At 41.7% G+C, this 19,027-nt stretch overlaps 6 protein-coding genes across 9 annotated transcripts; 4 read left to right on the top strand and 2 right to left on the bottom strand.

Moving 5' to 3' along the window:
- Positions 1-479: 479 nt before the first annotated feature.
- Positions 480-4,549, top strand: LOC124188743 (alanine aminotransferase 1-like). 2 transcript variants are annotated; one of them, XM_046581565.1, is made up of 14 exons: positions 480-668; positions 1,196-1,641; positions 1,711-1,846; positions 1,911-1,956; positions 2,109-2,304; positions 2,503-2,633; positions 2,721-2,961; positions 3,041-3,120; positions 3,183-3,303; positions 3,365-3,475; positions 3,562-3,572; positions 3,636-3,821; positions 3,898-4,046; positions 4,118-4,549. In XM_046581565.1, the coding sequence occupies exons 2-14, from the start codon at positions 1,326-1,328 to the stop codon at positions 4,206-4,208; spliced, it is 1,815 nt and encodes a 604-aa protein (XP_046437521.1). In that variant the 5' UTR covers positions 480-668; positions 1,196-1,325; the 3' UTR covers positions 4,209-4,549. The 2 variants fall into 2 exon arrangements, with proteins under 2 accessions (XP_046437521.1, XP_046437522.1); XM_046581566.1 differs by lacking the exon at positions 480-668 and adding an exon at positions 900-924.
- On the bottom strand, positions 4,202-6,729 carry LOC124188749. Its single transcript, XM_046581579.1, has 5 exons — positions 6,378-6,729; positions 6,141-6,318; positions 5,879-6,070; positions 5,654-5,817; positions 4,202-5,590 (listed from the first exon to the last, which is right to left on the bottom strand). The coding sequence occupies exons 1-5, from the start codon at positions 6,581-6,583 to the stop codon at positions 4,855-4,857; spliced, it is 1,476 nt and encodes a 491-aa protein (XP_046437535.1). The 5' UTR covers positions 6,584-6,729; the 3' UTR covers positions 4,202-4,854.
- Positions 6,730-6,780: 51 nt separating this feature from the next.
- LOC124188758 lies at positions 6,781-7,856 on the top strand. The gene is made up of 5 exons (XM_046581590.1): positions 6,781-6,993; positions 7,081-7,210; positions 7,271-7,372; positions 7,425-7,515; positions 7,576-7,856. The coding sequence occupies exons 1-5, from the start codon at positions 6,879-6,881 to the stop codon at positions 7,711-7,713; spliced, it is 576 nt and encodes a 191-aa protein (XP_046437546.1). The 5' UTR covers positions 6,781-6,878; the 3' UTR covers positions 7,714-7,856.
- On the bottom strand, positions 7,844-10,575 carry LOC124188744 (general transcription factor IIF subunit 1-like). The gene is made up of 10 exons (XM_046581567.1): positions 10,249-10,575; positions 10,154-10,189; positions 10,022-10,095; positions 9,677-9,954; positions 9,297-9,596; positions 8,985-9,231; positions 8,661-8,920; positions 8,526-8,601; positions 8,274-8,474; positions 7,844-8,211 (listed from the first exon to the last, which is right to left on the bottom strand). The coding sequence occupies exons 1-10, from the start codon at positions 10,264-10,266 to the stop codon at positions 8,004-8,006; spliced, it is 1,698 nt and encodes a 565-aa protein (XP_046437523.1). The 5' UTR covers positions 10,267-10,575; the 3' UTR covers positions 7,844-8,003.
- On the top strand, positions 10,571-12,269 carry LOC124188755 (regulator of microtubule dynamics protein 1-like). 2 transcript variants are annotated; one of them, XM_046581585.1, is made up of 7 exons: positions 10,571-10,685; positions 10,749-10,978; positions 11,040-11,188; positions 11,248-11,555; positions 11,617-11,754; positions 11,819-11,933; positions 12,005-12,269. In XM_046581585.1, exons 1-7 carry the CDS (start codon positions 10,603-10,605, stop codon positions 12,044-12,046), a joined length of 1,065 nt encoding a protein of 354 aa, XP_046437541.1. In that variant the 5' UTR covers positions 10,571-10,602; the 3' UTR covers positions 12,047-12,269. The 2 variants fall into 2 exon arrangements, with proteins under 2 accessions (XP_046437541.1, XP_046437542.1); XM_046581586.1 differs by having other exon boundaries at positions 10,647-10,686; positions 10,740-10,978.
- Positions 12,019-18,862, top strand: LOC124188739. Of its 2 annotated transcripts, none has more exons than XM_046581558.1 (10): positions 12,019-12,106; positions 12,278-12,400; positions 12,549-12,604; positions 14,926-16,235; positions 16,314-17,119; positions 17,201-17,324; positions 17,399-17,630; positions 17,717-17,832; positions 17,908-18,180; positions 18,391-18,862. In XM_046581558.1, the coding sequence occupies exons 4-10, from the start codon at positions 15,042-15,044 to the stop codon at positions 18,433-18,435; spliced, it is 2,790 nt and encodes a 929-aa protein (XP_046437514.1). In that variant the 5' UTR covers positions 12,019-12,106; positions 12,278-12,400; positions 12,549-12,604; positions 14,926-15,041; the 3' UTR covers positions 18,436-18,862. The 2 variants fall into 2 exon arrangements, with proteins under 2 accessions (XP_046437514.1, XP_046437513.1); XM_046581557.1 differs by having other exon boundaries at positions 12,036-12,106; positions 12,278-12,459.
- The last annotated feature ends 165 nt before the right edge of the window (positions 18,863-19,027 follow it).

Below are 19,027 nucleotides of genomic sequence, written 5' to 3' on the forward strand. Positions count from 1 at the left end.
ACATTCCCAAGCTTTTCCAAGTTTTGTATCCACCTAGAAAGGGTTGTGAAGTGGCGACGCAAAAGGGGGGGGGGGGGGATCGCTGACGTCCATGAGGGATTATTTTTAAAAACTGCTGATTCTAAGAAACTCTACTCTTAACAAGGATGCCTGTTGGCACTCGGCAGGTATTTTCGTGTGGCCAATACTCCCAATACCTTAATAGCCGTTCTAAATAGGCCTAGCAACTAAAACTGAAAACACTCCCGATTCTAATATGCGACAAACGTTTGATTTAAATTATATTAAGTAAAATTTAAATTTTTACGATTATAAAAAGAAGTTGTCGACTTGGGCCATTTTTATCTTAGAAAAATAAAACAACAAATTTGATTATCTGCAGCAAAGTAAGGTTGTCTGCTAACGTCGTCTGCTTGACGGAAAGTATCCTGCGTCGTCTTGCCTTTACCCACCATGCTCCTGCTCAAGTCACGTTATTATATGCCCTACGGTTTGCAAGTTTATAAGCGTGTGGCCCTCGTTCGATTTCCCTGTGAGCAGTTGTGCAGTGTGAACGGTACGAGACGCCGCAAAATCGTTGGCTCGTCGAAAAGACGTAGGTTTCACCAGTCGTCCCGAGCTAAGCCACTTTTCTTTCTGCGACTTCACACTTTCACAGATATCGACCGGTAAGAACCTTTAGTTCGTTTACTCTTTCCATTTGAGAGGGGACAGGCTTTAACTTGCACCCAGGAGATTTGTTTACTTTTGGCTGTGACGTTAGTTACTTAACGCTTGTTGGTATCTTTTAGTGCTGTGTATCTATATTTGGCTACTTGTTGATTACCTTGTCTGGTGTTAGGTGCAGCTATAGCAACTTGGGTTCGAAGCGTGATCTCATTAGGCAGGCATATGCTAGGATTCGGCAACCGTAGGACAACACACGTATTAACTTTGTTTACAAAATCTTGCTGAATTATTCAAACTCGTGGTTTTCAAAATTGAAAATGGCGAAGAAATAGTGTCGTCTGCTGAGTGGAATGAAAAATTGTTGTTGTCTGGTCATTAAATCATGCCAACAGCGCAGCGTAGACGTGTTTTGTTTTTTCAATATTTGTTTTTCACAATGATATTGAAACGTTTTTCATCGAGACGACCCACCATCAGCTGATCTGTACAATTTTATAGCTGGTTCTTTTTTATCACTTTAAATTAGGTTTTTCTGCATTTGAAGAATAACGACATATTCATCGATCTCATCGACTTGGGCTCATCAAAAAGTGAGTTAGGAGCAAGAATATAAACACGTGTTTAGGGCGGATTCACTGCAAGGGCCAATCACGATCATGCAGACGGGCTGGCTTGGCCGACAGAGGGGCGTGGTTCTATCCACCTTCCGCAAGTTGAGACTCCAGCATCGGGCAGTACCGACTTCAACCACCATTCCTGTAACTGTAGTCTCATCGCGCAGTATCGTAACGCCGGCCCTACACCTTAAGAAAGAGACTGGGCCATGCCTCCCCTTGCGGCAGCGTTCCACTTTGTCTTATCTCGACCACCAGTCAACAACCGTTCGAACCACCACACTGTTGTTTACCCCCAATACTGTGAAGCAACAACATTCAGTCGGTCAGTTCCATACACACAGCTGTCAACGTAGAGGTAAATCATTCAGCATCTCCTTTCTGCATTGGAATGACATTTTTATCATTTATTTTCTGGTTTTGACAGGTGATTTTATTGGACATCAACAAGTCAACGTTGCTCGAACCATGGCGACTGTTGCAGCCCCAAGTCACGTAGATCTCGTTTTGAATGTCGATAACATTAACCCTAATGTCAAGGCTATGGAATATGCTGTCAGAGGGTAATTTTGTATTTTGAAACATATGTTCAACTCAATTTTTTAATCAACTTTTTTTTAAATCTAGACCCCTCGTTATTCGAGCTGGAGAAATTGAAAAGGAGCTGGCTATGGTAATTTCTCTCGTTTAATTATTTGTACGTTATCGGTAAAACAGACCGTTCGATAAGAAGTAGTCGATCAATTTTGAAAACAATCTCAATGCACTTTACCCGCGTTTACAGCCCCATCTAACAACTAAATTTGTAAAATTAAATTTTTGCAGGGAGTCAAGAAGCCGTTCACTGAAGTCATTAAGGCCAACATTGGCGACGCGCAGGCGATGGGACAAAAGCCAATTACCTTCATTCGCCAAGTGATTTCGCTTGTTGCCTACCCAGACTTGCTGAGCAGCAAAGAATTCCCCGAAGATGTCAAGTCACGAGCTCGAGCCATTCTCGAATCCAGCAGGGGAAGTGCGGGTGCGTCACTTTGTGTTAGCAGTTGCTTTAATTTGTTACTTGTCGGATGACTGCGCTCATTGGGATCCAGTTCTGCTGGTTGCCCAGCACTTCCTGTAGTGGGGGGCTCTGAATAGCCTAGCCTTGTCTAGCCATGCATTAACAAGAAACTTGATCTCGGCAACTCGAAAACAAAAACTAATCGCAATTTTATTCCAGGATGTTACAGCGACTCGGCCGGTTTAGAACTCGTTCGCAATCATGTTGCCAAGTACATTGAACGTCGTGACGGGTTTCCAGCTGATCCGAGCAACATTATTCTCTGTGCTGGGGCTTCTGAGGGCATCCGAGTAAGCATTACCAACTTATTTTTTACGTTTCCCGATAAATCCAATTGACATTTGCTATTGATCACCTACTACGTAATCGTTTTCTAGTCTACGCTGAAAATGTTGTCCACGATTAGCGGTCCACGTACTGGAATCATGATCCCGATTCCGCAGTATCCTCTTTATTCGGCTTCGATCGTCGAGTACAACATGGAGCAAGCCGGTTACTACTTGGACGAAGATAACGACTGGGGTCTGGATGTAGCCGAACTCGAGAGAGCGGTTAAAGAAGCACGCAAACGATGCAACGTTCGTGGAATTGTTGTAATCAACCCTGGAAACCCAACTGGTACGCCCAGTGATTACCGCAACCCATTTCCTTAGGGATGCATTCATCAAGTCTTTCTCTTTTTTCAATTCATTTTTAGGCCAAGTGCTAACACGAGATAACATCGTCGAAGTCATCAAGTTTGCCCACCGGGAAAAACTGTTTATTTTCGCCGATGAGGTGAGTCATTGTGATCATAAAGGAAACCGTAAAAAGTACACCAATGCCAATTCTTTTTCCAGGTTTATCAAGACAATGTTTACGCAGACAACAGAGAATTCCATTCGTTCAAGAAAGTGACAAAAGAATTGGGCGATCCTTACGACAAGTTGGAACTGGCTTCTTTCTTATCCTGCTCCAAGGGTATGATTTGATTAAACCATTGTTTACTGTGTATAGTGGTTCATTGGTTATTCGCAATCAGGTTACATGGGAGAATGCGGATTGCGAGGGGGATATGCTGAGATTGTCAATATGGATCCAGAAGTTAAGGCGCTTTACCTAAAAAGCATTTCTGCTAAACTTTGTCCTACCGGTAATCATGTGAACTCACTCCTGACCTTTAAAACTGGAAACTAATTATTTCTCCCATTTGAAAATTACCTGGGATGGCATTTACAGTTCTCGGACAGGTATGAATAGATTATAGCCCATTGCGGAAATGTGATTTTAATGGGGATTTCGTCTGGTTTCAGGCTGTAATGGATTGCGTGGTTAATCCTCCCCAACCTGGTGAACCGTCCTATGAACTCTTTTCCAAAGAAAAGGCAGCCGTCCTTAAATCTCTATCTGAGCGTGCAAGCATGATCGCTAAAGCCTTCAACTCTATTCCTGGCATCAAGTGTAATACTGTTCAGGGTGCCATGTATGCTTTCCCGGAGGTACGTGCGTCCGCATTTTAATTGTTTCATCTCCCGTTGGCGATGCGTAACCCATCGCATACATTTGTGTAACCAGGTCAAGATCCCCGAGAAAGCAGTTGCCAAAGCCAAATCACTAGGCCAAGCACCTGATGTATTCTTCGCTTTCCAACTTCTCGAGCAAACCGGAATGTGCTGCGTTCCCGGATCGGGATTTGGCCAGAGGCCTGGAACTTACCACTTCAGGTACAGTAAACGTTTCTTGTTCTCATTTACGAAAACGATAATATTTGAGTTTCTCAATGTGCGACTTATAGGACGACCATCCTTCCGCAGCCAGAAAAACTGCAAATTATGTTGGATAAATTCCGTTCCTTTCAAGAAAGTTTTTTAAAAGAGTACCAATAAGTTAGTAGCAGATTGCACATTTCCTTTTCCTCACTTTCAATACTTGTGCTTTATTCGGGATCACATACGACACATATAGGAAGTCTACCATATAGGGACGTAACACTATTATGCAATACGTATTTTTCACTTCATGTTACTTGTTTATGCCAAACTTGGCAAGCAAACTTGGCATTCAACAAGTCCAAATACCTTCAGTGCCTTTTGCGAATTTATGGTTTTCTCGTATGGTCAGCCGTTGAATGTATTTGTTTCCTTTCATTTATCGGCACACGTTATAAGTACGAATATTCAAAGTTATGGAAATGTACGAAATAAAATGAAAATTATAAGAGGCTAAATTTATTGTCTTTACTTTGATTGTCGATAAATTTCAACATTTCATCTACTAAGAACCCTTCTTTCCCGTAAATCTTTGGCGTGTGAAATAGATAACTTATTACCGCAGTACGTGACTAGTGATACGAAGCGAATAACTGAACTAAACGGATTTGCTAACAAAACATTAATACGAATGAAAAAGTATTAATGACTGTGTAGAAAAGACGTGAAAAAGAATAATTTGAGCACATGAAAGTACACGAAATTCTTAAATTGGCGCAACAGTACTTACACCGCTGATTTTGGTAAATGCACGATATATTAATTATCGAATTATTGGGGTCCGTGGTACTGTTGAATTTACCGATCTCTGGCTTGAAGCGACTTGATTGCTAGTTGATCGACTAGTAGTGGTTCGAGAAGTTCCCACATTAGGAGTCCGAGCCGACTGAGATCTGCTGACTGACACAGCTGGCACTCTTCGGTTTGATTGCTGAACACTTGTTCCCGATGAAGACAAAGCTCCTGGTGTTATGCCGACAGCCTGTGAAGTGCTTGCATTTCTTTCGCCGTGTACGGTAGATCGCAAAGCAGTACGTCGAAAAGGATCAATTGGTAAAGCCACCCTGGGAGCACGAGTATTCGGCGCTGCGACATTTATGGGGGTGGCAGTGTTCGAGCAATGATTTCTTCCTACATTACGTCTTGGGTTTTGCTTATCGGATGAATATTTTGGATCAATGGGGTCAAAAAATCCCATCTGCATTATGCTAATTTGTTTGGGTTTGGGGATGGCATCCCACGCAGAACATTTTGTTGCCATACCAACGCGCTGTATCAGACGATTTTCAACTGCTTTCTGAAGTGTCTTGATGAATTCAACATAAGCTGAATCCGGGGGTTGTCGAATTTCGTCAGCCTTGAGCAGATCGTCCATAATTTTTTCGAGTGCCAAGTAAGACAAACAAGCTTGCTCAACAGGTAAATTGGCGGCTGCTTCAAGGATGATAGTTTCAACGCGACTCAAGCTCCACGTATCCTCTTGGCCCAGCGATTTAAATCTGGAAAATGAAAGAAAACTGTTCAAACCTTATATTAAACAAATAGATTTAAATACAGTTTACTTTGCAGAATGAAGAATGCCAGAAAAATGTTGCTGGGTGAATGCTGAACAAGAATTTGAGAGATCTTTTACAAGAACATTGACGGGTTCCGCCCACTTAACCAAAGGAAGCATTTCCTGGAGTTGCTGAGATTGCAGAGTTAAGTCGATAATGTTTTCAACATTCTATAATGATGACGCATAATTAATACAATGATATTTTGCAGAATATGTAAATATCATATACCATAGATATTTTGAGAGATTGCAGACAATTCTGCTGAAGTTGTTCAGGAAGGTTGGAAAATGGTCTTGAATTCCAGGTTTTAATGAAATGCTTGGTAATCCATTCCAAACATTTGGTTTGAACATCTGATAGATGGTATGTGGATGACAACTGAAAACTACTCATTACACCGTCTATACAATCCTTGCATGGCTGAAGTAAAAAAAAATCAAATTTGAAATGCTTTTTGCTTTGAATATGAAATTTGTGAAAATAAAAATACCTTGTGAAAATTGTGGCAAATTTTAAGAATAATGGTTGAACAAACCAGTTTTAAAAGAGACTGTAGATCAAGCATATCTACTAATGCAACAAGTTCTCCTAAATTTTGGGTACTGTCAATTGATTCCTTTGGTTTGTAGATATGCTCAACGACAAATCTTACTGACTTGTACGAGAATCTGAAATTTAAAGTAATTTGTAATCTAGTAAATTGTTAGTAGTGCTATATGTATCATACATATCCAAGGTGATGATCGAGGCTTGACTTTCTCTCCAGTTTCCATCGACGATTGCTGCAAAATATGGGCAACCCCTGAGAACGAATTTGTGAGCTTTCAACGTCCCATCGTTTGTTTTCAAAATTATATCGGCATCTTCGTCGTCTAAACTTGCTTGTACTTCTTTAATTGCAAGATTACACGTAGAATCAGCTAAAGATTCCATTTCTACATTAATCGGAAATTCCCTTGAAATTCTGCTAATTGCACAATTCCTTTGGAAATTCCAATTCTGTCAAATAGATTCTGGGAAGAGAAAGTATAGAGTAGACGACTTTGATAAAAAACAAACAACTGAACAAGTGCAGACGACAACCGTTCACTAGAGACATCTGCTGGAATTTTTAGATTAATAACAGAGCGCGAGTGAGACAGCTATACAGACCGAGCTCTTGAGTCTTGACATTCAAGATTTGAAATTTTGAATCTTTCTTTTTTAGTTCTCGTCATTTTTGTCAGAAATGCTTCTTATCAAGGAAAATCATATGTGGAAAAATAAACCCATTGCCATTTTTCACAATGAATTGAATAACGACGTACTTATAGAAAGACTCGAACGATCTTTTCAAATACATTGTAAGATAGTGAGCTAAAGAATGAATAATAATATAATCACTTACCGATACTAAGGTATGTTAACTAATATTGAATCCATTTGGTCAGACTCAGAAAGCTTGGTGCCATTCTCTTGCTATTTCCCAGCATCCCAAGCCACATTCCTGCTTATCGACTTTAAATGTTACTTTCAGCACTGGACAGAAGATGAAGCCTACGATGAGGAGAAAATTAATTGGTGAGTGTTTGATTCATGCATACTTCTTTAACTGCAGAATTTCAACTTTGTGTTAATTAGGCTAACTAAATTTGTCAATACCAATGATGGACCTCACTTTATATATCTATGTCCACAAGTTGATGAACTCTTGATTTCTGTCACATATGATATTCAAAGAAGGTTTGCATGTTATGATAAAATTTGTGCTGAAACTAAAGTATCCAATTCTTAGTATTGAGACAATGGTCATGAATAAGACTGTATCATTTGGATTTGCTCCATCCTGGAAAGCTGCTGCAAATTATATGAAAGAAGCTGCTAATGTAGGTTACTTTATGTTTGTAGTTTTTGATACACTTTTAATGTTTATTTTCCGAGTCCAGAAATTCTCCGTCGAAAGTGTCGCCGAATATTCCGCCGATTATCAGAAAGATATTGAATTCTTGATTGAAAACGCGAAAAGGGCTTGCACAGACGACGAAGCAGACATGTCAAAGCGACTTCAAGTTTTCTCTCTATAGTATTCTGAACGAATATCCAGCACCTTGCTCACCACCAAGAAATGTTAACTTGTCAGTTCAATGGCTGTTTTTCATCTAAAAATGTGAAGTGTTTCCAATAACAGATAACTTGTTGAAATAATACCAAAACTTACAACTGCAAATTTGTTTAATCGTTCCGAAAATCACGCATTTTAACAACCGTTCTAGTCCGTTTTTATAAACCGTAAAGGGAAGGCCTGAGATAATTTCAGTAAAGTAGCAATAGTGATTGCAGCACAAACAGAACACACCAATCATCGTTATTGTCGCTAAGCCTTAATCGACAAATACATCTTCCCTTTAATTGTCTGCTTCACGGGGTTGATCTTCTTCAAAATTTGTGCAATGTGATGGACAAGCTGGTCCGACGACAAACCAGTTTTCTTGCTTTTGAACTTCTGAAGCAATTCGGTCGTTGTCATTGGCTTGCGGGATAAATAACGTCTAACAGACTCTTCATTGACTCCTTCATTGGCACTGTAAAAGAAAAAATATACATAACGTTTCAGGATTAATTTTAGTTCATTATTTATAAATACCTAGATGATGATGCAGCTGAAGCGGCAGAGGCAGCTGAAGCAGCGGATGCCATGTCCAATCGAGGTTTCTTTGTTGCTTGGCCAGTAAGAGCATCGGACACTGCAGGTGTTCCCTTTCGCTTGCTATCTGATAGCGTTGTTTTAGGCGGCGATGTTTCAGGTTTCGTCGGAGTAGCTGATCTAGAACTGTTGGCACTCCCCCTAGAAATAGTTTGTCAGTTAACTGTCAGGAAACCAAATTACTGCACTTACGGTTTCATTTTTGGGCTCGGTTTAGCTTTCTCCAGTTCGGATGCTGAGCTCTCGGCACCGCTGTCGCTTGACGATCCTGATAAATGTTTCGTTATTATTTGACTCAAACACACGATGTTTTTAAATGGATATTACCATAATCCTCGTTGCGGGGCTTTTTATCCTTGTTCTTCTTTTTTTCTTTCTTCTTCTTTTTGTCGCCTTTTTCGTCTTTGGAAGCCTTATCACCTTGCTGGTCTTCGGCACCTTCAGCATCTTCCTCTTCTTTGTCTTTGTCTTCTTCTTCCTCCTTTTCTTCGTCTTCATCTTCTTCGTCCGAGTTAAGCAACTTGCGGAGAGCATCCTCTTCGGCAACACCCTTTAGTCCGTCCTTTGCTTCTTCTTTCTCGAAATCACTAGATTAAAGAACAACGCGGGTGTGTTAGAAAATCGACAAATGCATCAAGATTAATGACATACCTTTCGTCATCGTCGGAAGAGGAAATGTAATCCAACTCTCTGCCTTCACCATCACCATCATCGCTATCTTCGATAGCTTCATCATCGGACGCATTCTTTCGCTTCTTCTTCGGCTTAACAGGTTTCTTGCCTTTCTTCTTCTTTTTCTTACTTTCTCCATCATCGTCGTCGTTATCATCATTGCCGTCGCTAGAATCGTCATCGGAAGATGCCATCATATCGTCCAATTCATCACCAAAACGAGAATCTGAATGCAAAAGTTGTTATAATTTTGTGACATTATTTATGGTGGAACTTTTGCTTGTTGCCTACCTTTAGCTCCCTTCTTTTTCTTGCCTTTCTTTCCTTTGCCTTCACCTTCTTCCTCGCCCTCTTCTTCGGCGTCTTCATCGTCTTTCCTTAGTCTCTTTCTCATCATGACATTGAACATGTTGTATGTTTTGTTCCTCATGTTGTACCCTTCCTCTGCTTCTTCAATACTCAGTGGTTTGTAATTTTGAACTGCTTGAAAACTGTATTGTTCTTGCACAGGAAAGGCATCAAACACACCATCTGGTGCTTGCGTAAAAACGTAGTACGATGCATTTTCATTAATGCCACCATCTCTTACTCCTGTTTAATAAAATAAATATAATTGCACATTACTAAACTTTCTTATTGCTATCTTAGCTTGGTTTCCAACTTTAGTATACCTCTGAACTTTTTCCCACTTTTTCCCCCATGTTGTAAAATCCAAGGCTGGTTTTCAGGATTATACTTTTTGCTTATTATGCCATACTTCTTCCGTCTAGCTTCCTCACGAGCCTCTCTGCCATATTCACTCCCAGCACCAAACTTTGGCATATCTTCATTGAACCCTTTGAATGTGACTTGGTTGTTTTCCCTTTCCATTTTTGGATCTTTCCATTGTACAAAGTCAATACCCATTGAGCCATTGAATCTCATGATGGCAAGCTTTTTGTTTATGTTCCTGTGACAACATTATAAACTCGGTTTAAGAAGGCAAAAATCTAGATGGTAATGTCTGATATTCTTACTTGGGGACTCGAATGTCAATAGTCTGAACATTAGAAGCAGCAGCGGCAGGAGCTGATCCACCAGCAGCTGGAGTCTAATGTAACACATATTATTATGTTGAACTAATTAATTAAAAACCAAAATGTCTTTACCCTGGTAGCAGCAGGAGTTGATCCACCAGTAGGAGTCTTGAGAAACACATGTATTAATATTGAATTAACTGATTGAGAAGACAAAAAAATTGTACCTTGTTAACAGCAGACATTATGATGTGACGGTGAAAAACGATTGACAAAACAACTTCTCACCGGCGACACAATGATCGAGACACACCACCGATGTGTTCGTCACAAGTTCGTCACGAATGGTAAATAACTAACCCAACTATGCACGTTACTAAATTATAGGCCAAAATTAAGGGGTGGTGATCGAAATTTCTATGCCAAAAAATATTGGGACACTTTAAACAGCGCCAACGAATTTTATACCCGACCCGATACTGAAGAAAAATAGTCGACGACGACCCAGTTCAGTTTTCGTCTGCTTCAGTTCTTTTCTTTTCACGTCGAGACTGCACTGTCGACTTCCCGCCTTGAACCACATGATAAATTGTGAAAGGCTATTTCTCACTTACCTTATTAAAATATCCAAAAATGGCCAATCAAAAAGTTTTTTTATAAAGAGGTCTAAATTGTTAAGTAATATTACAAGTAAAGTAAATGATTATTCATTTTTCAACTATTGAAGTTCGTTAGTTCCAATTTTGGTCGCCATGGAATTAGATTACCTATCTATTCTCAACTGCCTAATTCGTTTTTCGTCATTTATTTTCTTTCTGTTGTGGAAAGCGTTCGTCATGGTGTTATCGTTCTCTGGGAGAAAAATATATGGAATAGTTTACCATGCATTTGTTGTGTACAGGAAAAGATTCCTGAATGTTGTTCCTAAGAAACCAGCTCTAGTTTCAAGAAACATTGGTAAGTTGCCTAATTTTTGAATTCATGTAACAAAAACAATCAATAACTTGTTAATCTGCAGGATGGATGCTGGGTTTGTTACCTGCAGTCTCTGCTAGTGTAAAAGTTGATGAAGAAAGAGAAAATAAGACCAATCTTATTTCTGAAGCTGATGTCTTGTACAATGAGCATTCCTACACCAAATTGAGAAGTCTTCTGTTGCCCTACAAGGTAATAAGAATAAACTGATTTGTCAGTCTCTGTTTTAATGTTGGAAAAACTTTTTTTAGGCCGAAGATAATGCCGAAATTCTTTGGCGACTGGCACGAGCGACGTATGAAGTAGCGAAATTATCGTCCAGTCCAATTGAACAAAAAGAATTAGATTTTGAAGCATACGGTTATGTTGAAGGGGCGCTGCTCATTGATCCGGAAAACTTTGCTGCTCACAAGTGGATGTTTATTTTGTTAGATAAAAAGGCGTCCTACGAGGGCTTAAAGGAGCGCATTTCTCAATCGTTTGTCGTCAAGAAACACATAGAAAGAGCGTGTGAACTCAACCCAAAGGATGCAACTTCATTTCATTTGCTAGGCTACTGGTATGACAAGATAACAACTTTTCTTTTGTATGTAACGTAACACATTTTCGTGCAACTTTAGGTGCTTTTCTGTTGCTGAATTGCCGTGGCTTCAGAGGCAAATTGCCTCAACCTTGTTTGCTACACCGCCCGTATCTTCTTACGAAGAGGCACTGCAGTATTTCCTAAGAGCGGAAGAAGTTGAGCCGAATTTTTACAGGTACGGCTTGGTTTAATTTTTCATTTTTCTAAATAATTGTGCATTTTGAATGGTTTCGTTTCAGTACGAATTTATTGATGCTGGGGAAAACATATTTGCGGCTCAACAATAAAGAAAAAGCTATCGCTTATTTGACCAGAGCTCGAGATTATGCTATCGCCTCGTCAGAAGATTTGGAGGTGACATATAACGCATTAACCTTTTCTACATTTTATTGTTTGATAAAAATGGTTTTACATTGATATCATAGGCCAAACACGAGGCAGTCAAGCTATTAAATTCCATCAGATAGGCCGCTGGCTCCAAGGACGCTCGAGGATATTTACCCATATCCTTCCACATAAAGAAAAATGTATGCGCCTCTTCTGTTTACCTTGAAATTTAATCAAAAATGTTTGTTTTTTTATTATTAAATGATTTCCTTGTGTGTGTGTTATCGGTACAACATGCAATAGTGCAACAGTTTCCCAAATTTCCCCGTGCGTGTTTACGAATACAAAGTTCATTCACTTGTTCTCGATAGGTCCGATAGGTAGCGTTGCGTGTCACCACAGCCCGAAATGTGCCGAGCTAGAATCCCCGCCAGCCATATGAAGGGAAAGGATACGACGTATGTGTTATCTGTACGTGACGGTCCGTCGGCATTGTGAGTTGCTTCGTGTAGTTCTGAGCTTGTGGACTTGTTTATTTGACTGTGTCTGCTAGGTCAGGAGTTTGTTTCTACAAGTTTTTACTTTGTTTCATCTCTTCCCTGTTGGATTCAACTAAAAGAAAATCCTGTTTTCTTTAATTAGGCAAAACAGGTGGTTGTGGAAATTTTCTGGCAGTCTGTTTGGCGATCACGTGAAAAGTAAGTCCTCGATTATTTTCGTTCACTATCATTCGTGTGTGTGTCTGCTTGGAATCTAAAATTGTGTACAACTCCGCCTGGTTGTATGGCAACCGAACTGGTTCGTTCGTCTGGCGTCTGTAAATCAACAGATAACCAACTGCGTATACAATTCGTGCGGGTAGAGATAAAACGAAGGCAATAGTATATGACACACTTTGGCATTGTGTGTAGGTGTAAGTGGAAGCTACTATTTCAGAGGGAAAGTCCCGCGTTGCGCACGAGCCTTGAGGGGCCCAGGACGGGGAGTTCACCTGTTGGAATATGCGCACACAATTCCTAATAGGGAAATTTAAGGAGAGGTTTCGTGAGAGCCAACAGTTATTTGCCTACACGTTGAAACGTCCCGGCACTCAGACTGTGTTGTTACGCATCGATAGTTTTACGGGTCCGCGTGACGTAACCCCTACGGTTATCCAACCGAGACTGGCCAATTGGAAAACGCCGCGCTGGAAGAAGACGGATCGACACTTATATGGCCGAAAATGAAATGCACCCAAAGAGAAAGAATGATATGTCTGGGTAGAATGTCTTATTTTCAAAGCTATTTCACTTCAGGCCAACGGGGGGATTTTTTAAACATGAAATGGTCCACGATGATACGCAAATGTGAATCGATAGTTGTTGTAGACAAGAAAAATCTGGTTTTTACATGTCGCCATGTAGCCAAACGCGTGTAGTTTTCCCAGAAATCATTTTAATGCCATGTCGTTGCTAGATGCAAAAGAGAGATTTTATCTGGCGGGTTAGACATTTCACCAAACTTGAAAGCACACCTGAAGAAAAAACCCAAACCCTGTGACCTTAAGGATGGTTTTCGAGAACCAGTTAATCTGCGCATAACCTCTCCTAAATAAATGTTGGGACATCGGGACCACGCCTTGTTGATTAGCATATGCGTTCAAACCATGCAGGCTCTGGGCTGCATTTTTCGACGTCAATCTTAAGCTTATTAGTCGTATTCAAGTTTATTTTAGCAATGCCATGGTAAGTGGTATCTATTGAAGGATCTTTCACCACCCACTTAGAGATAGGACACGCTAGAAGATAGTTTGGAATCTTGGTTACTAAGCAACTAGCAATAATCGTCCTATCATATATCAAATGTCGTATCATCACCAGCAATCAATTACGATACTTTGAAGATGGCTCTTGTATTGTGATTTACTATACAAATAAATATAGTTTTATTGGACTGCGGTCACATTCGTTACAAGGAAAAATAGTCGTCGAGTTTACGTGCAAGGAAACGGAAGATTAACAACAAAATGTGTAGACACACACACACTTGTGTAGTAAGCGCGTGATGCAATACGATGTCGTAGCTCAGAGTTATCTTTCGAGCGCTGAACCCGCAAGATCCGTTTTCTTTGGTTTTCATGGGCTTTCCTTACCTACTACAAGTTTACTCTGATAAAACAAAAACAACCAAAAAACTAATTTTGATCAACTACTGAGTTCTTGCAAACTGGTTTTTCGAAAGCCTTTTTCCCTCGGCTATTTTACGGAAAAACCCGGTTCTTAGTCGAACACAACATTCTTTCAGATTTCAACATCAACTAATAATATACCCAAAGGTTACTAAGCCGTTAGACTAACTTTTCTTTTAGGTTCAAGTTGCGTGTGTAATAGTCGTCCTCATTAAATATTTTCTTTTCTCAAAAAACCCCCGAAAACAAATGTGTTTGATCTGTTAATAATCGAAAAAAAAAACAATTCACATTTAAAGTTGATTGCTCACCAGTTATTTCCAACGCTGTTATATTGTTTTATATGTGTTTTTTCGGAATGAGCAAGTTTGCTTTCACACGATACGTTCCGGTTTTTATATAAAACCTGGTCACGACGTTTTCCTGCTGCTGCATTTCGGCAACCCATGAAAGGAAGTTGTATTCAGCTGAGACACTGTCCTTTCTCTTCTAATGCAGCTATCGGCTATCCTTGAGATGGTTTCGACTCTCTGCATTAACTAAGCAAGAATAGGCTTTTCTAAAATTAAACAAATCCTGGCGAATTCTAGCGATGCAGCAGACAACACTGCTGTGAGTTTTATTTTCAAACTAAATCTCTATCTCCGCGTCGTTGGAATCTCATCTTCTTGTACACTATCCGTTGATGATAGTGGGAATGGGTGTCCACTAGGCTGGCCAGGATGATATTCCAGTCGCTTTCAGACTATACTTTGTGTAATTGATACCGTTGGTTCCACTTAGCAGCTGATTATTGCTTATCTTTATCGTCTACTCTTTAACCAATCACCAACCAATTTTGTTTCGATATAGTTCAGGATCCTCGGCTATCGGGAAGATCTAAATTACCATCAAGTGAACGCGCCATTTGATGATTTCACGAGCTCTTTCGAGCCAGTGCTGCTGCTGCTGGTTGGCATTTAGTAGCCATGGAAACCGTGAAGAGTTCCAAGTGCCAGTTTGAACAACAACCCGATAATAGTGTGCAGACTGCAGCCAACAACATTAACAAAGTGCGTCGAGAAGAATTGGATTTTGTGATTGAGAAATTGGAGTCTCAACGTTTCGACGAAGATTTGAGCGAAGACCAAGGGATCGGCCTCAGCGGATCGACATCGCCGACTGACGAATCGTCGTCGAGCGAAGATTTAAACTCGGGAGACGACGACTTGTTTGAGCCGTTGGATATCATATCCCACCATCTGTTGGATTTCATCGAAGAGTTGGTCGACCAGTTGATCATGGCGTTGGATTTGCGCAAGAAAATCGACAACAAGGACAACAACAAACTGGAGGATGGCAACAAGAGCGAATACTCTGACGACGACAACACAGCGCTGGACTTGACCCAGGCCACCCGTAAATCGGTTCTCGGTCCTCCGCCGCCGTTGACTCCGCTTTTCCCTCCTGGACCGTCCGACGCCCTCAAAAGTCTCAGCGCCCAGGAGAGAGAAATGCTCCGGCAATCTTATTACCGGCTGGTCCGTTTTCTCCGATTGGACTCGCCCAATCTGCGACAGTTTACCGAAGAATATCGCACCATGGCGCTCAAGCGACTGCAATCCTTCCTCTTCATGTATTTGATTGAGGTCAAGAGAAAGAGTCCGGCCGGACTCAACATGTTCCAGGATTCATTTGGAAGCGACTCGGCCATCCGCAATTTCTTCCGCGTTTTTCTAGGCAAATCGGAGCAATTGACACGAACTTCGTCGTCGTCACCTGGTGCATCTTCTGTCTTGCGTCCGGCTAGATTCGCCACCATGCCGGATGATGGGCCGCCACAGATTTTATGCCGCGGACCACTCGGTCACGAGCGACAGACGAGAAACGCCGGTTTGAGCAACGCCCCGTATCCGTTGCGCCGAGCCGATTCCGGTCATCATCCGTACGCCAGTGGATCGACATCTTCCCACGGACATCGCGGAATGCACTTTTCCCACCAATCGGCCCATCCGTACAGTCTCCACCAGCAGAATTATTCACATCCTCCGGTTCAGATGTCGTATTCCAATCCGTCAGCTTATCAGCCACTTCCGCCGCAACAGGCCAATGCACAACAACAATCTTATCGAGGGCATGCTGATAATAATTTCACTCGCGACCCTTTACCATCTTTATTCGAGGTGAATTTCATTTTATAACTTCTTGTCAAATAACTTTGTCATTTATTTCAATTAACGCCGGAATTTTTAAAAAAACAGGATCAGCGTGTGGATGTCCAGGACGTGATCCATCTGGTGTGCCAATTGTTCCCCATCAGTGACGCCGTGAAAGGATTGGGACCAATGGATTTCGAAGAATTGTACGGCCAACCTTTTTCCCAGCCGGCCAGTCCGTTGAGCGACAAGACAGGACCGCCGTCGTCATTGGGATGTCAGACACCGCAATACGCCAGTTCGGTGGGTTCGCCGGCCAGTCCCTGGCAGACGAGAAGTTTCGTCGAAGGATCATTGGGCGCCTCGCCGCACTATTCGTCGTCGTCGCCGAATTCGCCATTTGTCATGTCGCCTCCGCTCTCTTCCGCCAACAGCAGCCCGGGACCCAGCAGTCCGCTGCCACGATCCGTCGAGAAGCAAATGGTGCGGATGACGTTGGTGCCGTCCCAACCACCTCCGCTCATTCCGCTGGATAAATCCATCCCTTCCACATCGTCTTGGCAACCAAAAGTCATTGCCCCCAAGCAACAACCTTCCAGCTCTGTAGTCATCGCTCTTAAACAGCAGCAACAACAACAACCTGTCAGTCCTGCCGTCGTCGCTTCCAAACAACAACAACAACCACAGCAACAACAGCCAGCAAGCCCTGCAGCAATCGCCGTTACCAAGCAACCATCTGCAGCCCTATCGCCACCTCCAGCACCACCGCAGGCGGCACCGGAAAAAAGGTTTCCATCGGCGCACGAGGAGATGGCCACCAGTTTGAATCCACAAATTAAGGAACAATCCATGCGCCAAGTTGTCAAGTCGACAATGGAAGCCCTGTCGGTGGCGGATCAAGATGGCGACACGTAAGTGTTTCATTAGAGATTTTCCCAAAAACAATTAAAAGGTGCATTAGATAATTCATGTTTTAATTCTTAACAATTCAGTCCGTTAATGGTGGCCTGTGCTAATCCGGCTTACAAAATCGAAGATCTCTACGCCCTGCTGGAACGTCTCAAAAGTCATCCGCAGCCGGCGAAAGTGTTTTGTGCAATGAATAACAGACGAGAGGTATAATAAATCTCTAAATTTAGATTCAATGTCGATTTTTTGATTTTTTGAATTGCCTTGACGGTTATTTTTAGACGGCCCTGTATTTGGCGGCCAGCGAGCGCCGTCCTTTGGTGGCCGGTTACCTGGCCGAAACGATGAGTGCCCTGCGCATCCCTTTAAATCAAACTTACGAGAAGGGCAATACGGTCATTCATTACCTGGCCATGTGGGGCGATGAATTTTATGAAGTTCTCCGCTATTTAGTACGTGTCCGGACTCCCGACAACAAATTAGCGTTCGATCTCAATGCCCGGAACCATACAGGTAAGTGCCATTTTTTTAATTAAATAAGTGGCTCGTGATAAGATTTAAATATTCATGGGCGTTGCATATCGTTATTTCATAAACAGGACGTTCTGCCCTCCACGAGACGGTCATGTTGTACCATCCCAACGATCCAATCGGCGAAGGTTTCACCAAAAACATTCAGTTGCTACTTGAACATGGGGCGGATGCTGGCCTATCGGTATTTGACTTGAAGAAAGATGTTTTTTTTTAAATAGAGGTCAACTGTAATGTTGTTGTTTTTTTTGGTTTTAAGGACATTACGAGCGGAAAAACTCCAGTGCACATTGCTGTTGAGAAACGCGACCCTTTCCTGCTGGAGTTGCTCCTATCGAAATGTCCGGGTTCAGCTAATGCTCCCATGTACAACGACAACCGACCATTGCACAGCGCCGCTACTTTATCCGAGGTCACGGACATGCAGCAATTGGAGCTGGTCAATATCTTGCTCAAGTATGGCGCTGACAAGGCGTTACGCAACAAAGCCAACAAGCTGCCCATTGAACTGGTTCAGCAGGATCGCGATCGGGTAGGTTATCTTTTTTTCCCGTCTCGATTCCCCATCACTACTGCGCACTTTTCCTCAATTTTCCCACTTCTCTCTTTTTGGCTATCAAAATTGATTCCCATCAGCTGTTTATTCGATAGCCAAAACACGGGATCGTATTCTCGTCATTTGATCCTTTTTTTCTTTTTCTAATGACGTCAAATGAAACTCGAAAATTTTTCCTCGTTTCAGGTTAAAGCTGTTCTTCAAGCCCGTGCGCGTCAAAACTATTCGTGAGACTCCCCATTTACCGACGTGTCCATCATCCATCGCTTTTGGCTGCAAAGTAAGTTCAATTCAGAGATGCAGGGAAATTGTGACGACAGATGCCATCATGCAAAAGTGTCCACGAAATATCTTTATTATTCATTTGTGCGTGTGCTTTCCAGTTGCTTCAATTTTTCCTTATCATATAGTGTAATGTTGTTCGTTTTCCATTTCCCTCCCTGAAACCAAATATCTAGAGATTGCATTTACTTTGAATCATTTGGCTCATTTTTTTGTTTTCCCTTTTTCTATTATCTTTTATGTCTTTCCCGTTTAAACTACCCTATTTTATGCAGTAAAAGCAAAGAGCCCTGGGTGCGACCACAGCAGTGTCGTCGTCCTTTAGAAACAAGTCTGTTAGTCCACATTTCGGAAATAATACAGATGTATGGCCCAATAATCCGCCGAGCTCAGACGGAGGCGCGTTGTCAATTTTCTCTCGTCGCCCATATTTTATTGGTAGGGAAAACACGGCGGCGGCCTCCAAGTTTGCCAAAGTTTTCCCTTTATATTGCGACGCCGCTAGACTGTCGACTATAGCGATAAAAGTCAACAATAGCTT

Source organism: Daphnia pulex, chromosome 2 (assembly GCF_021134715.1).
Source record: "Daphnia pulex isolate KAP4 chromosome 2, ASM2113471v1".
In the NCBI taxonomy this organism is placed as follows: domain Eukaryota; kingdom Metazoa; phylum Arthropoda; class Branchiopoda; order Diplostraca; family Daphniidae; genus Daphnia; species Daphnia pulex.